At 59.8% G+C, this 17,664-nt stretch overlaps 2 protein-coding genes across 2 annotated transcripts in view; one reads left to right on the top strand and one right to left on the bottom strand.

The window, feature by feature from the left end:
* Nucleotides 1–64: 64 nt before the first annotated feature.
* ELOB (elongin B) lies at nucleotides 65–6,276 on the top strand. Its single transcript, XM_090130420.1, has 4 exons — nucleotides 65–193; nucleotides 2,609–2,743; nucleotides 3,968–4,076; nucleotides 6,126–6,276. Exons 1-4 carry the CDS (start codon nucleotides 191–193, stop codon nucleotides 6,236–6,238), a joined length of 360 nt encoding a protein of 119 aa, XP_089986546.1. The 5' UTR covers nucleotides 65–190; the 3' UTR covers nucleotides 6,239–6,276.
* A 4,735-nt stretch (nucleotides 6,277–11,011) lies between these two features.
* Nucleotides 11,012–17,664, bottom strand: part of LOC116241801 (uncharacterized) — a 33,253-nt gene continuing 26,600 nt past the window's right edge. Inside the window, exon 14 of the mRNA XM_090130330.1 lies at nucleotides 11,012–16,603. The gene's annotated coding sequence lies outside the window, so the exon portion shown is untranslated. The remainder of the gene's footprint in view (nucleotides 16,604–17,664) is intronic.

Raw genomic sequence — 17,664 nt, forward strand, 5'->3', positions numbered from 1 at the left:
ACGGCGCCCGCGCACAAAATGGCGGCGCCCTCACTGAGCCCTAAGCGGATGTAGGCGGGGGAGGGGAGGGGCAGAAACGGAACCGGAAGTGAGGGAGGCGGGCAACAGCAGCGGGCCGGAAGTTCAGGCGAGCAGCACTTCCGGTCGCGGGGGGTGCCGGGATCGCAGCGCAGAGCGGAGCGGAGCGGAGATGGTACCGGCGGGGGGGGGAGGGGAAGGGAGAAACGGAGGGGAAGTGGGGGCGGGGGGAGCGGGGCGGAGGGGGCGGGGCTACGGGCGGAGGGGGCGGGGCCTGACGGGGGGGGTTGGGGGGCCTGGAGTCACAAAGCGCCGTTTCGGAGCCCCCCCTCCCCCCCTTTCCCCCCCCCCCCCCGGTTGGGCCACGCCCACTGCGCCAGGCCACGCCCACGATATGAAGCCACGCCCACAAAGCTCGAGGCCACGCCCACAGAGCGATTGGGGGCGGTTTGTGGCCCCATCCCGTGGCCACGCCCACAAAAGCGAGGCCACGCCCCCAGCTCGAGGCCACGCCCACAACGCGAGGCTCGAGGCCATGAAGCCCCGCCCCCTGACCCCAAAACCCGACAACCCCTGACCCCATAAGCCCTGAGCCCATAATCTTGACCCCATAACCCCATACGTGACCCCATGACCCCATAATCGACCCCATAACCCCATAATCGACCCCATTACCCCATAACCGACCCCATGACCCCATAATCGACCCCATTACCCCATAACTGACCCCATGACCCCATAACCGACCCCATGACCCCATAACCGACCCCATGACCCCATAACTGACCCCATTACCCCATAACCGACCCCATGACCCCATAACTGACCCCATAACCCCATAATCGACCCCATGACCCCATAACCGACCCCATGACCCCATAACCGACCCCATGACCCCATAACTGACCCCATAACCCCATAACTGACCCCATGACCCCATAATCGACCCCATGACCCCATAACCGACCCCATGACCCCATAATCGACCCCATGACCCCATAATCGACCCCATGACCCCATAACCGACCCCATGACCCCATAACTGACCCCATGACTCCATAATTGACCCCATGACCCCATAACTGACCCCATAACTTATAGGACGTGTTCCTGATGATCCGGCGGCACAAGACCCATGACCCCATAACCCCATGACCCCATAAGTGACCCCATAACCCTATAACCGACCCTATACCAATTTGTAGGATGTGTTCCTGATGATCCGGCGGCACAAGACCCATGACCCCATAACCCCATGACCCCATAACTGACCCTATAACTTATAGGACGTGTTCCTGATGATCCGGCGGCACAAGACCCATGACCCCATAACCCCATGACCCCATAACTGACCCTATAACTTATAGGACGTGTTCCTGATGATCCGGCGGCACAAGACCCATGACCCCATAACCCCATAACTGACCCTATAACTGACCCCATAACTTATAGGACATGTTCCTGATGATCCGGCGGCACAAGACCCATGACCCCATAACCCCATGACCCCATAACTGACCCTATAACTTATAGGACGTGTTCCTGATGATCCGGCGGCACAAGACCCATGACCCCATAACCCCATGACCCCATAACTGACCCTATAACTTATAGGACGTGTTCCTGATGATCCGGCGGCACAAGACCCATGACCCCATAACCCCATGACCCCATAACTGACCCTATAACTTATAGGACGTGTTCCTGATGATCCGGCGGCACAAGACCCATGACCCCATAACCCCATGACCCCATAACTGACCCTATAACTTATAGGACGTGTTCCTGATGATCCGGCGGCACAAGACCCATGACCCCATAACCCCATGACCCCATAACTGACCCTATAACTTATAGGACGTGTTCCTGATGATCCGGCGGCACAAGACCCATGACCCCATAACCCCATGACCCCATAACTGACCCTATAACTTATAGGACGTGTTCCTGATGATCCGGCGGCACAAGACCCATGACCCCATAACCCCATGACCCCATAACTGACCCTATAACTTATAGGACGTGTTCCTGATGATCCGGCGGCACAAGACCCATGACCCCATAACCCCATGACCCCATAACTGACCCTATAACTTATAGGACGTGTTCCTGATGATCCGGCGGCACAAGACCCATGACCCCATAACCCCATGACCCCATAACTGACCCTATAACTTATAGGACGTGTTCCTGATGATCCGGCGGCACAAGACCCATGACCCCATAACCCCATGACCCCATAACTGACCCTATAACTTATAGGACGTGTTCCTGATGATCCGGCGGCACAAGACCCATGACCCCATAACCCCATGACCCCATAACTGACCCTATAACTTATAGGACGTGTTCCTGATGATCCGGCGGCACAAGACCCATGACCCCATAACCCCATGACCCCATAACTGACCCTATAACTTATAGGACGTGTTCCTGATGATCCGGCGGCACAAGACCCATGACCCCATAACCCCATGACCCCATAACTGACCCTATAACTTATAGGACGTGTTCCTGATGATCCGGCGGCACAAGACCCATGACCCCATAACCCCATGACCCCATAACTGACCCTATAAGACGTTTGTAGGATGTGTTCCTGATGATCCGGCGGCACAAGACGACGATCTTCACGGACGCCAAGGAGTCCAGCACGGTGCTGGAGCTGAAGCGCATCGTGGAGGGGATCCTCAAGCGGCCGCCCGAGGAGCAGCGCCTCTACAAGGTGCTTATGGGGTCGCTTATGGGGTCGCTTATGGGGTTGTGGGGTCGCTTATGGGGTCGCTTATGGAGTTGTGGGGTTGCTTATGGGGTTATGGGGTTGCTTATGGGGTTATGGGGTCGCTTATGGGGTTATGGGGCTGTGGGGTCACTTATGGGGTCGCTTATGGGGTTGTGGGGTCGCTTATGGGGTCATTTGGGGGGTTGTGGGGTTGTGGGGTCACTTATGGGGTCGCTTATGGGGTTATGGGGTCATATGGGAGGTTATGGGGTATTATGGGCTGGCTATGAGGGGGCACTATGGGATATTATGGGCTGGCTGTGGGGCACTATGGGGTATTATGGGATGGCTGTGGGGTATTATGGGATGGCTGTGGGGTGCTATGGGATATTATGGGATGGCTGTGGGGTACTATGGAGTATTATGGGCTGGCTGTGGGGCACTATGGGGTATTATGGGATGGCTGTGGGGTATTATGGGCTGGCTGTGGGGTATTATGGGATATTATGGGCTGGCTGTGGGGTATTATGGGATATTATGGGCTGGCTGTGGGGTATTATGGGCTGGCTATGGGGCACTATGGGATATTATGGGCTGGCTGTGGGATATTATGGGCTGGCTGTGGGGTATTATGGGATATTATGGGCTGGCTGTGGGGCACTATGGGGTATTATGGGATGGCCATGGGGCACTATGGGATATTATGGGATGGCTGTGGAGTATTATGAGATATTATGGGCTGGCTATGAGGGGGCGCTATGGGATATTATGGGATGGCTGTGGGGTATTATGGGATGGCTATGAGGCACTATGGGGTATTATGGGCTGGCTGTGGGGCACTATGGGATATTATGGGCTGGCTGTGGGGTATTATGGGCTGGCTGTAGGGCACTATGGGATATTATGGGCTGGCTGTGGGATATTATGGGCTGGCTGTGGGGTATTATGGGTTGGCTGTGGGGCACTATGGGATATTATGGGATGGCTGTGGGGTATTATGGGCTGGCTGTAGGGCACTATGGGATATTATGGGCTGGCTGTGGGATATTATGGGCTGGCTGTGGGGTATTATGGGTTGGCTGTGGGGCACTATGGGATATTATGGGATGGCTGTGGGGTATTATGGGCTGGCTGGGGGGCCCTATGGGGTATTATGGGCTGGCTATGAGGCACTATGGGATATTATGGGCTGGCTGTGGGATATTATGGGCTGTCTGCCTCCCGCAGGACGAGCAGCTGCTGGACGACTCGAAGACTTTGGGCGACTGCGGCTTCACCAGCCAGACGGCGCGGCCCCAGGCGCCCGCAACCGTGGGGCTGGCGCTGCGCAGCGCTGGTGGGTGGCTGGGCCGCGTGTGGGGCGGGGGGGGGCTGCCCTACAACTTGTGGGGCGGGGGGGGGTGGAGGGGGGGGCTGCCCTACAACTTGTGGGGCGGGGGGGGGCTGCCCTGCGACTTGTGGGGCTGGGGGGGGGGGCAGTTATGGGGGATTTGGGGGGCTGTCCTGCAACTTGTGGGGTGGGGGGCTGCCCTACAACTTGTGGGGCTGGGGGGGGGGCTGCCCTACAACTTGTGGGGCGGGGGGGGGGTGGAGGGGGGGGCTGCCCTACAACTTATGGGGCTGGGGGGGGGGCTGCCCTACGACTTGTGGGGCTGGGGTGGGGCTGCCCTACGACTTATGGGGCAGGAGGGGGGGCATTTGTGGGGGATTTGGGGAGCTGCCCTACAACTTATGGGGCTGGGGGGGGCTGCCCTGTGACTTGTGGGGCTGGGGGGGGGCTGCCCTACAACTTGTGGGGCAGGGGGGGGGGCTGCCCTACAACTTGTGGGGCTGGGGGGAGTGGAGGGGGGGGCTGCCCTACAACTTGTGGGGCGGGGGGGGGGCTGCCCTACGACTTACGGGGTGGGGAGGGGGGCAGTTATGGGGGATTTGGGGGCTGCCCAGCAACTTGTGGGGTGGGGGGGGGGGCTGCCCTACGACTTGTGGGGCGGGGGGGGCTGCCCTACAACTTATGGGGCTGGGGGGGAGGCTGCCCTACGACTTACGGGGCGGGGGGGGGGCAGTTATGGGGGATTTGGGGGGCTGCCCTACAACTTATGGGGCAGGGGGGGGTGGAGGGGTGTCTGCCCTACAACTTGTGGGGGATTTGGGGGCTGCCATACAACTTATGGGGTGGGGGGGGGCAGTTATGGGGGATTTGGGGGCTGCCCTACTACTTATGGGGCGGGGGGGGGGGGCATTTGTGGGGGATTTGGGGGCTGCCCTACAACTGGGTTCATTTTGGGGTCATTTGGGGCCATTTTGGGTCATTTGGGGCCTTTTTTGTGAATCCTCTGAGACACCTGGGCTCATTTTGGGGCCATTTTTGGGCCATTTGGGGCCATTTGGGGCCATTTTGGGTCATTTGGGACCATTTCTGTGACATCTGTGGGACACCTGTGCTCATTTTGGGGTCATTTTGGGGCCATTTTGGGGCCATTTTGGGTCATTCGTGACCATTTCTGTGACATCCGTGGGACACCTGGCTTCATTTTGGGGCCATTTGGGGCCATTTTGGGTCATTTGGGGCCATTCTTGTGACATCCATGGGCCACCTGTGCTCATTTTGGGGCCATTTGTGGCCATTTTGAGGCCATTTTGGGTCATTTGTGATCATTTCTGTGACATCCGTGGGCCACCTGTGCTCATTTTGTGGCCATTTTGGGGCCATTTGGGGCCACTTGGGGTCATTTGGGGCCACTCTTGTGACACCTCTGAGACACCTGTGCTCATTTTGGGGCCATTTGTGGCCATTTTGGGGCCATTTGGGGCCATTTTGGGTCATTTGGGGCCATTCTTGTGACATCCGTGGGCCACCTGTGCTCATTTTGGGGCCATTTGGGGGCAATTTGGGGTCATTTTGGGTCATTTGGGGCCATTCTTGTGACATCTGTGGGACACCTGTGCTCATTTTGGGGCCATTTGTGGCCATTTTGAGGCCATTTTGGGTCATTTGTGATCATTTCTGTGACATCCGTGGGCCACCTGTGCTCATTTTGTGGCCATTTTGGGGCCATTTGGGGCCACTTGGGGTCATTTGGGGCCACTCTTGTGACACCTCTGAGACACCTGTGCTCATTTTGGGGCCATTTGTGGCCATTTTGGGGCCATTTGGGGCCATTTTGGGTCATTTGGGGCCATTCTTGTGACATCCGTGGGCCACCTGTGCTCATTTTGGGGCCATTTGGGGGCAATTTGGGGCCATTTTGGGTCATTTGGGACCATTTCTGTGACATCCGTGGGCCACCTGTGCTCATTTTGGGGCCATTTGTGGCCATTTTGGGGCGGTTTGTGGCCATTTTGGGGCCGTTTGTGGTAATTTGGGGTCGCTTCCCCCCCCCTTCAGACGAGTGTTTCGAGGCTCTGCGCATCGACGCCTTTTCCAGCCCCCCCGAACTCCCGGATGTGATGAAACCTCAGGACTCAGCCGGGGGGGCCAACGAGACCCCCGTCCAGTGACCCCCCCCCCACCCCCCCCCATAAAGAAGACCCCCACCCTGACATCCCTGCCCCCCCCTATAAAAAGAAAACCCCAAAATAAAGCTCTGCACACCCATCCTCTGCCCCCCTCCCCCCCCCTGTTCTACCTGCGGATCCCAGCGTCGTCCTCAACGTGGGGGTCTTATAGGGGGGGGGGAGCTGCCCTATAATGGGGTGTGGGGGTCCTATAGGGGGATTTGGGGTCTTATAGGGGGGTGTGGGAGTCCTATAGGGGGATTTGGGGTCTTATAGGGGGGTGTGGGGGTTCCCTGGGGGTCTTATAGGGGGATTTGGGGTCCTAAAGGGGGATCTGGGGGTCCTATAGGGGGATTTGGGGTCTTACAGGGGGGTGAGGGGGTCCCAGAGGGGGATTTGGGGTCTTATAGGGGGGATCTGAGGGTCCTATAGGGGGATGTGGGGGTCCCACAGGGGGATTTGGGGTCTTATAGGGGGGTGTGGGGGTCCCACAGGGGGATTTGGGGTCTTATAGGGGGGATCTGAGGGTCCCACAGGGGGATTTGGGGTCTTATAGGGGGGTGTGGGGGTTCCCTGGGGGTCTTATAGGGGGATTTGGGGTCCTAGAGGGGGATCTGGGGGTCCTAGAGGGGGGTGTGGGGGTCCCACAGGGGGATTTGGGGTCTTATAGGGGGGATCTGAGGGTCCCACAAGGGGATTTGGGGTCTTATGGGGGGTGTGGGGGTCTCACAGGGGGATTTGGGGTCTTATAGGGGGGATCTGAGGGTCCTATAGGGGGATGTGGGGGTCCCACAGGGGGATTTGGGGTCTTACAGGGGGGATCTGAGGGTCCCACAGGGGGATTTGGGGTCTTAAAGGGGGGTGTGGGGGTCCCACAGGGGGATTTGGGGTCCTATAGGGGGATTTGGGGGTCTTATAGGGGGATCTGAGGGTCCCACAGGGGGATTTGGGGTCCTATAGGGGGATGTCAGAGGGGGATTTGGGGCCCTATAGGGGAATCTGAGGGTTCCCTGGGGGTCCTATAGGGAGATTTGGGGTCCTCTAGGAGGATGTGGGGTCCTATAGGGGGATCTGTGGCCCTAAAAGGGGATTTGTGGCCCTATAGGGGGATCTGAGGGTCCTATAGGGGGAGGTGGGGATCCTAGAGGGGGATTTGGGGCCCTATAGGGGGATCTGAGGGTCCCAGAGGGGGATTTGGGGGTCCTACAGGGAAATCTGTGGCCCCAAAAGGGGATTTGTGGCCCTACAGGGGGATCTAAGTGTCCTATAGGGGGATTTGGGGGTCCTACAGGGAAATCTGTGGCCCTAAAAGGGGATTTGTGGCTCCATAGAGGGATTTGGGGTCCTGTAGGGGGATCTGAGGGTCTTATGGGGGGTCCCACAGGGGGATTTGTGACCCTATAGGGAATCTGAGGGTCCTATAGAGGGATTTAGGGGTCTTATAGAGAAATCTGTGGCCCCAAAAGGGGATTTGTGGCCCTATAGGGAATCTGAGGGTCCTATAGAGGGATTTAGGGGTCCTACAGGGAAATCTGTGGCCCTAAAAGGGGATTTGTGGCTCCATAGGGGGATTTGTGGCCCTATAGGGGGATTTGGGGGTCCTATAGGGGGATTTGGGGTCCTATGGGGGGATTTGGGAGATGTGGGTCCCGTTAGGGGGTCCCAATGGGATTTGGGGGTCCTGAGGGGGGTCTCAAGACTTGGGGGTCCTGAGGGGAGATGTGGGTCCTTTAAAGGGGGTCCCAATAGGATTTGGGGGTCCTGAGGGGGGTCTCAAGATTTGGGGGTCCTGAGGGGAGATGTGGGTCCCGTAAGGGGGGTCCCAATAGGATTTGGGGGTCCTGAGGGGGGTCTCAAGACTTGGGGGTCCTGAGGGGAGATGTGGGTCCCAGAAGGGGGTCCCAATAGGATTTGGGGGTCCTGAGGGGGGGGTCTCAAGACTTGGGGGTCCTGAGGGGAGATGTGGGTCCTTTAAAGGGGGTCCCAATAGGATTTGGGGGTCCTGAGGGGGGTCTCAAGACTTGGGGGTCCTGAGGGGAGATGTGGGTCCTTTAAAGGGGGTCCCAATAGGATTTGGGGGTCCTGAGGGGGGTCTCAAGACTTGGGGGTCCTGAGGGGAGACGTGGGTCCTTTAAAGGGGACCCCAATGGGATTTGGGGGTCCTGAGGGGAGATGTGGGTCCCACAGAGGGGACCTGGGGGTCCTATGGGGCGATGTGGGGCATTGGGGGGGTCTTTAAGGGGGGGGTACCAGGGCTGCTCCTCCTGCGCTGTGATCCGGGGGGGTCCTGGAGGCGATGCAAGTGGATGTGGGGCAGATGGGGGTGGATGTGGGGCAATAGGGGCAGTTGTGGGGTGGATGTGGGGCAATAGGGGCAGATGTGGGGTGGATATGGGGCAATAGGGGCAGATGTGGGGCAGTAAAGGCAGTTGGGAGGTGGATGTGGGGCAATAGGGGCAGTTGTGGGGTGGATGTGGGGCAATAGGGGCAGATGTGGGGTGGATGTGGGGCAATAGGGGCAGATGTGGGGTGGATATGGGGCAATAGGGGCAGATGTGGGGCAGTAAAGGCAGTTGGGAGGTGGATGTGGGGCAATAAGGGCAGTTGTGGGGTGGATGTGGGGCAATAGGGGCAGATGTGGGGTGGATGTGGGGCAATAGGGGCAGTTGTGGGGCAACAGGAAGAGTTGAAGGGGCAATAGGGGCAGTTTTGGGGTGGATGTGGGGCAATAGGGGCAGTTGTGGGGCGGATGTGGGGCAATAGTGGCAGTTGTGGGGTGGATGTGGGGCAGTAGGGGCAGATGTGGGGTGGATGTGGGGCAATAGGGGCACTTGTGGGGTGGATGTGGGGCAATAGGAGCAGTTGTGGGGCAGATGTGGGGCAACAGGGGCAGTTGTGAGGTGGATATGGGGCAGTAGGGGCAGTTGTGGGGCAATGTGGGGCAATAGGAGCAGATGTGGGGCAGTAAAGGCAGTTGTGGGGTGGATATGGGGCAATAGGGGCAGTTGTGGGGCAAAAGGAAGAGTTGAAGGAGCAATAGGGGCAGTTGTGGGGTGGATATGGGGCAGTAGAGGTGGATGTGGGTGGATGTGGTGCAATAGGGGCAGTTGTGGGGTGGATATGGGGCAGTAGAGGTGGATGTGGGGCAATAGGAGCAGTTGTGGGGTCGATACGGGGCAATAGAGGCAGTTGTGGGGCAGATGTGGGGCAACAGGGGCAGTTGAAGGGCAAAAAGAGGCAGTTGTGGGGTGGATGTGGGGCAATAGGGGCAGTTGTGAGGTGGACGTGGGGCAGTTGTGGGGCAATGTGGGGCAGTAGGGGCAGATGTGGTGTGGATGTGGGGCAATAGGGGCACTTGTGGGGCAATAGGGGCACTTGTGGGGCGGATGTGGGGCAATAGGAGCAGTTGTGGGGTGGATGTGGGGCAATAGAGGCAGATGTGGGATGGATGTGGGGCAGTTGTGGGGCAGTAGGGGCAGATGTGGTGTGGATGTGGGGCAATAGGGGCAGATGTGTGGATGTGGGGCAATAGGGGCAGATGTGGTGTGGATGTGGGGCAATAGGGGCAGATGTGGTGTGGATGTGGGGCAATAGGGGCACTTGTGGGGCAGTTGTGTGGCGGATGTGGGGCAATAGGGGCACTTGTGGGGCAATAGGGGCACTTGTGGGGCAATAGGGGGCAGATGTGGGGCAATAGGGGCAGATGTGGGGCAATATGGGGCAGATGTGGGGCAATAGGGGCACTTGTGGGGCTGAATTTCCCCACAGATCCCACGCGGGGCCCCGCTCCCCTCCCCCACCCTTAAGCCCCGCCACCCGCCCTTAAGCCCCGCCCCCGCCCTTAAGCCCCGCCCCCACAGACCACACCCACCGCATCGACTCAGCTCTTTTATCTGTAAAACGCACAGAAAAGGGGGAGGGGCCAAAGGGGGGAAGGGGGCGGGGCTACAGAAAGGAGGCGTGTTTTTGGAAAGGGGTGGGGTTTGAGAGGGGGCGTGGTTCAAGGCAGAGGGGGGCGTGGTTCGGGGTAGAAAGGGGCGGGTTTTCGGGTAGAAAGGGAGCGGGGTTTAGCGTAGAAAGGGGCGGGGTTTAGGATAGAAAGGGGCGGGGTTTCGGGTAGAAAGGGGCGGGGTTTCGGGTAGAAAGGGGCGGGGTTTAGCGTAGAAAGGGGCGGAGTTCAGGGTAGAAAGGGGCGGGGTTCAGGGTAGAAAGGGGCGGGGTTTAGCATAGAAAAGGGCGGGTTTAGGGTAGAAGGGGCGGGGTTTAGGGTTGTAGAGGGCGTGGCTTGAGATAGGAGGGGGCGGGGTTTAGGAAACAAAGGGGGCGCTGTTCAGGGAAGGGGCGTGGCTTCGGGAAGGGGGGCGTGGTTTAGGGTTGAAGGGGGCGTGGTTTTAGAGAAGGGGGCGTGGTTTAGGGTAGAAAGGGGGCGGGGCCCGGCTCCGGGGGAGCTGCAAAGAGAAGAGATGAAGGGTGAGGAGGGTGGGGGGGGGGGAGGGGGCGGAAATAGGGAAAAAAGGGGCGGGGCTTCCTGCCCCACGGCTCCGCCCCATTGGCGCTGCCCCACGGCTCCGCCCCACACCTACCGGCCGGCCGCCGTGGGGCCGGGGAGAGGCTGCAGTGTTTTTCCTCGGCGCGAGCTGCACCCGGCGGCGCTGCAGGGATAGGGGTCAGCCCGCCCCACACGGCCCTGCCTGGCCCCACACGTCGCCCCATAGATTTTCCTCCCCCCCCCCCCCCCCCCCGGCCCCCCTTTGCCCCCTTTTCCCCTTCCTCCCCATCTGAGCCTCTAAGAGGCCCTATAGGTTTTTTGGCCCCTTTCGCGCTCCGTACATCTTCAGCCCCATAGATCTGCCGTCAGGCCCCATAGATCCCCTGCCAGCCCCACAACCCACTGCCAGCCCCACACATCACCTAGCAGCCCCATAACCCCCTGCCAGCCCCATAACCCCCTGTCAGCCCCACAAGTCCCCTATCAGCCCCACAAGTCCCTGCCAGCCCCACAGATCCCCTGCCAGCCGCACAAGTCCCTGCCAGCCCCACAGATCCCCTATCAGCCCCATAACCCCCTATCAGCCCCATAACCCCCTGCCAGCCCCACAAGTCCCTGCCAGCCCCACACATCACCTATCAGCCCCATAACCCCCTGCCAGCCCCCCAAGTTCCCTACCAGCCCCATAACCTCCTGCCAGCCCCACATCCCCTACCAGCCCCATAACCCCCTATCAGCCCCACAAGTCCCCTATCAGCCCCATAACCACCTGCCAGCCCCACAAGTCCCTGCCAGCCCCATAACCACCTGCCAGCCCCACACATCCCCTATCAGCCCCATAACCCCCTATCAGCCCCACAAGTCCCTGCCAGCCCCATAACCACCTGCCAGCCCCACACATCTCCTACCAGCCCCGTAACCTCCTGCCAGCCCCACAGATGCCCTCCCAGCCCCACACATCCCCTCCCAGCCCCACAACCCCCTGCCAGCCCCATAACCTCACCCCCCCCCCAGCCCCACCCCCTCAGCCCCATAGCAGGGAGGCCCTGGGCTGGGCCCCCATCTCGCCCCACAAGTGTGGGGCAGGCAGCCCCATAAGTAACCATTGCCCCCCCCAGCAGCCCTGACCCCAGAAGCACCGCTCTGCCCCACGGCTCCACCCCACAACAAGCAGTGCACGCCCCATAACCTGCCCCATAACCGGCCCCATAACCTGCCCCACAACCGGCCCCATAACCTGCCCCATAACCTGCCCCACAACCGGCCCCATAACCAGCCCCACAACTGGCCCCACGGATCCGCCCCACAGATCCCAGGGACTGAAACAGCGCCCCATAGCTCTGCCCCATTGATCCCATAACTGCCCCACAGCTCTGCCCCACAGACCCCAAAGACCCCACAGCTCTGCCCCATAGGCCCCATAACTCAGCCCCACAGACCCCACAGCTCTGCCCCATAAGCCCCACAGCTCTGCCCCACAGAACCCCACAGCTCTGCCCCACAGACCCCACAGCTCTGCCCCATAGACCCCACAGACCCCACAGCTCTGCCCCATAGGCCCCATAACTCAGCCCCACAGACCCCACAGCTCTGCCCCACAGACCCCACAGCTCTGCCCCACAGAACCCCACAGCTCTGCCCCACAGACCCCACAGCTCTGCCCCATAGACCCCACAGAACCCCACAGCTCTGCCCCACAGACCCCACAGCTCTGCCCCATAGACCCCACAGACCCCACAGCTCTGCCCCATAGGCCCCATAACTCAGCCCCACAGACCCCACAGCTCTGCCCCACAGACCCCACAGCTCTGCCCCACAGACCCCACAGACCCCACAGCTCTGCCCCACAGACCCCATAGCTCTGCCCCACAGGCCCCACAGCTCTGCCCCACAGATCCCACAGTTCTGCCCCACAGGTCTGCCCCCCAAGTGAGCACCGCATGCACCCCACAGATTGAAGCACAGCTTAACAGGGAACAGTGAGCGCCCCACAGATCCGACCCCACAGATCTCAATGAGCCCCACAGATCCGACCCCATAGATCTGACCCCACAGATCCGACCCCACAGATCTCAATGAGCCCCACAGATCCGACCCCATAGATCTGACCCCACAGATCCGACCCCACAGATCTCAATGAGCCCCACAGATTCGACCCCATAGATCTGACCCCACAGATCTCAATAAGCCCCACAGATCCGACCCCATAGATCCGACCCCACAGATCTCAATGAGCCCCACAGATCCGACCCCATAGATCCGACCCCACAGATCTCAAGGTGCCCCACAGATCCGACCCCATAGATCTGACCCCACAGATCCAACCCCATAGATCTCAATGAGCCCCACAGATTCCGACCCCACAGATTTCAATGAGCACCACAGATTCGACCCCATAGATCTGACCCCACAGATCCCAATGAGCCCCACAGACCCGACCCCACAGATCCGACCCCATAGATCTCAAGGAGCCCCACAGATCCAACCCCACAGATCCGACCCCATAGATTCCAATGAGCCCCACAGATCCGACCCCATAGATCTGACCCCACAGATCCGACCCCATAGATCTCAATGAGCCCCACAGATTCCGACCCCACAGATTTCAATGAGCCCCACAGATTCGACCCCATAGATCTGACCCCACAGATCCGACCCCATAGATGTCAAGGAGCCCCACAGATCCAACCCCACAGATCCGACCCCACAGATCTCAATGAGCCCCACAGATCCGACCCCACAGATCTGACCCCACAGATCCAACCCCACAGATCTCAAAGAGCCCCACAGACCCGACCCCATAGATCTGACCCCACAGATCTGACCCCATAGATCTGACCCCATAGATCTCAATGAGCCCCACAGATCCGACCCCATAGATCTGACCCCACAGATCTCAATGAGCCCCAAAGATCCAAACCCACAGATCCGACCCCATAGATCTCAAGGAGCCCCACAGATTCGACCCCACTGACCCACAGACCCAACAAACAACAGTAAGACCAATCACCCCACAGATCCCATAAGAACGGCCCCACAGATCGCCACCCGCTGGGCCCCAAATATCCCACCCTACAAGACCCCACAGACCCTACAAGACCCCATAGATCCTACAAGACCCCATAAGACCCTACAAGACCCCATAGACCCTACAAGACCCCATACATCCTACAAGACCCCATAAGACCGCACAGACCCTACAAGACCCCATAGATCATACAGGACCCCACAGACCCTACAAGACACCACAGATCCTACAAGACCCCATAAGACCCCACAGGTTCTACAAGACCCCACAGACCCTAAAAGACCCCACAGATTCTACAACACCCCATAGATCCTGTAAGACCCCACAGACCCTACAAGACCCCATAGGCCCTACAGGGCCCCATAAGACCCCATAGATCCCATAAGACCCCATAGATCCTACAAGACCCCACAGACCCTACAAGACCCCACAGATTCTACAACACCCCATAGATCCTACAAGACCCCATAGACCCTACAAGATGCCACAGACCCCATAAGACCCCATAGGCCCTACAAGACCCCACAGACCCTACAGGGCCCCATAAGACCCCATAGATCCCATAAGACTCCATAGATCCTACAAGACCCCACAGATCCTACAAGACCCCACAGATCCAAGCAAGACAATAGGGAACAATCCGCCACCCCATAGAGCCGCCCTACAGAACCCACCCCATAGAGCCACCCTACAGAGCCACCCTACAGAGCCACCCTACAGAGCCACCCTACAGAACCCACCCCACAGAGCCACCCTACAAAACCCACCCCATAGAGCCACCCTACAAACCCACCCCACAGAGCCACCCTACAGAACCCACCCCATAGGGCCACCCTACAAATCCCACCCCACAGAGCCACCCTACAGAACCCACCCTATAGGGCCACCCCACAGAGCCACCCTACAGAGCCACCCTATAGAACCCACCCCATAGAGCCACCCTACAGAACCCACCCTACAGAACCCGCCCCACAGAGCCACCCTACAGAACCCACCCCACAGAGCCACCCTACAGAACCCACCCTACAAAGCCACCCCATAGAGCCACCCTACAGAACCCACCCCATAGAGCCACCCTACAGAACCCGCCCCACAGAGCCACCCTACAGAACCCACCCCATAGAGCCACCCTACAGAACCCACCCCATAGAGCCACCCTACAGAACCCACCCTACAGAGCCACCCTATAGAACCCACCCTACAAAACCCACCCCATAGAGCCACCCTACAAACCCACCCCACAGAGCCACCCTACAGAACCCACCCCATACAGCCACCCCACAGAGCCACCCTACAGAACCCACCCTATAGGGCCACCCCACAGAGCCCCCCCATCCGACCCTACAAAACCCCACAGATGACCCCCAAGCGGCCCCACAGCTCCGTGCCAGCAACCACTCACCCCACAGATCCCAACCTGACAGATCCCACAGACGGACACCTGCCGGCCCCATAGATCCAACCCTATGGACCCCATAGATCCCACCAAGAGAGAAGGGAACAATCACCCCACACGTTCCAGTCCTCGGCCCCATAGATGGGCACCCGTGGGCCCCATAGATCCGACCCCATGGGCCCCATAGATCCGACCCCGTGGGCCCCATAGATCCGACCCCGTGGGCCCCATAGATCCGACCCTGTGGGCCCCATAGATCCGACCCCATGAGCCCCATAGATCCGACCCTGTGGGCCCCATAGGTCCGACCCCATGGGCCCCATAGATCCGACCCCGTGGGCCCCATAGATCCAACCCCGTGCACCCCATAGATCTGACCCCGTGGACCCCATAGATCCAACCCCATGGGCCCCATAGATCCGACCCTATGGGCCCCATAGATCCAACCCCGTGGGCCCCATAGATCAGACCCCATGGGCCCCACAGATCCAACCCTATGGGCCCCAACCCTATGGACCCCATAGATCCGACCCCATGGGACCCATAGATCTGACCCCATGGGCCCCATACATCCGACCCCGTGGGCCCCATAGATCTGACCCCATGGGCCCCATAGATCTGACCCCGTGGGCCCCATAGATCCGACCCCATGGGCCCCATAGATCCAACCCCATGGGCCCCATAGATCCGACCCCGTGGGCCCCATAGATCCGACCCTGTGGGCCCCAACCCTATGGACCCCATAGATCCGACCCTGTGGCCCCATAGATCTGACCCCGTGGGCCCCATAGATCCGACCCTATGGACCCCATAGATCCGACCCCATGGGCCCCACAGATCCGACCCTGTGGGCCCCATAGATCTGACCCCGTGGACCCCATAGATCCAACCCCATGGCCCCATAGATCCGACCCCATGGGCCCCATAGATCCGACCCCGTGGGCCCCATAGATCCAACCCCGTGCACCCCATAGATCTGACCCCGTGGACCCCATAGATCCAACCCCATGGGCCCCATAGATCCGACCCTATGGGCCCCATAGATCTGACCCCGTGGGCCCCATAGATCCAACCCCGTGGGCCCCATAGATCCGACCCCGTGGGCCCCATAGATCCGACCCTGTGGGCCCCAACCCTATGGACCCCATAGATCCGACCCTGTGGCCCCATAGATCTGACCCCGTGGGCCCCATAGATCCGACCCTATGGACCCCATAGATCCGACCCCATGAGCCCCATAGATCTGACCCCGTGGACCCCATAGATCCAACCCCATGGCCCCATAGATCCGACCCCATGGGCCCCATAGATCCGACCCCGTGGGCCCCACAGATCCAACCCCATGGGCCCCATAGATCCGACCCCGTGGGCCCCATAGATCCGACCCTGTGGGCCCCATAGATCCGACCCCGTGGGCCCCATAGATCCAACCCTGTGGGCCCCATAGATCCAACCCTATGGGCCCCAACCCTATGGACCCCATAAATCCAACCCTGTGGGCCCCATAGATCCGACCCCGTGGGCCCCATAGATCTGACCCCATGCACCCCATAGGTCCAACCCTCTGGGCCCCATAGATCCGACCCCATGGGCCCCATAGATCCGACCCCGTGGGCCCCATAGATCAGACCCCATGGGCCCCACAGATCCAACCCTATGGGCCCCAACCCTATGGACCCCATAGATCCGACCCCATGGGACCCATAGATCCGACCCCATGGGCCCCATAAATCCAACCCCATGGGCCCCACAGATCCACACGAACACCCCACAGACCCCACAGCCCCATAGTAACACTCACTCACCCCATGGGCCCCACAGATCCATAGGAACACCCCACATCTCTCACTCCATGGGCCCCATAGATCCATAGGAACACTCACTCACCCCATGGGCCCCACAGCCCCATAGGAACACTCACTCACCCCACATCTCCAACCCCACAGACCCCACAGCCCCCTAGGAACACTCACTCACCCCATGGGCCCCAGAGATCCATAGGAACACCCCACATCTCTCACCCCATGGGCCCCATAGATCCATAGGAACACCCCACATCTCTCACCCCATGGGCCCCATAGATCCATAGGAACACCCCACAGACCCCAAAGCCCCATAGGAACACTCACTCACCCCATGGGCCCCACAGCCCCATAGGAACACTCACCCCACATCTCCCACCCCACAGACCCCAGAGCCCCATAGGAACACTCACTCACCCCCATGGGCCCCATAGACCCACAGGAACACTCAACCCCACAGCTCCCACCCCATAGACCCCAAAGCCCCATAGGAACACTCACTCACCCTATGGGCCCCACAGCCCCATAGGAACACTCACTCACCCTACATCTCCCACCCCACAGACCCCACAGACCCACAGGAACACTCACTCACCCCATGGGCCCCATAGATCCATAGGAACACCCCACAGACCCCACAGACCCATAGGAGCACTCACTCACCCCACATCTCCAACCCCACAGACCCCAAAGCCCCATAGGAGCACTCACTCA

Source organism: Phasianus colchicus, chromosome 40, assembly GCF_987193195.1.
Source record: "Phasianus colchicus chromosome 40, bPhaCol1.hap1.1, whole genome shotgun sequence".
NCBI classification, from domain to species: domain Eukaryota; kingdom Metazoa; phylum Chordata; class Aves; order Galliformes; family Phasianidae; genus Phasianus; species Phasianus colchicus.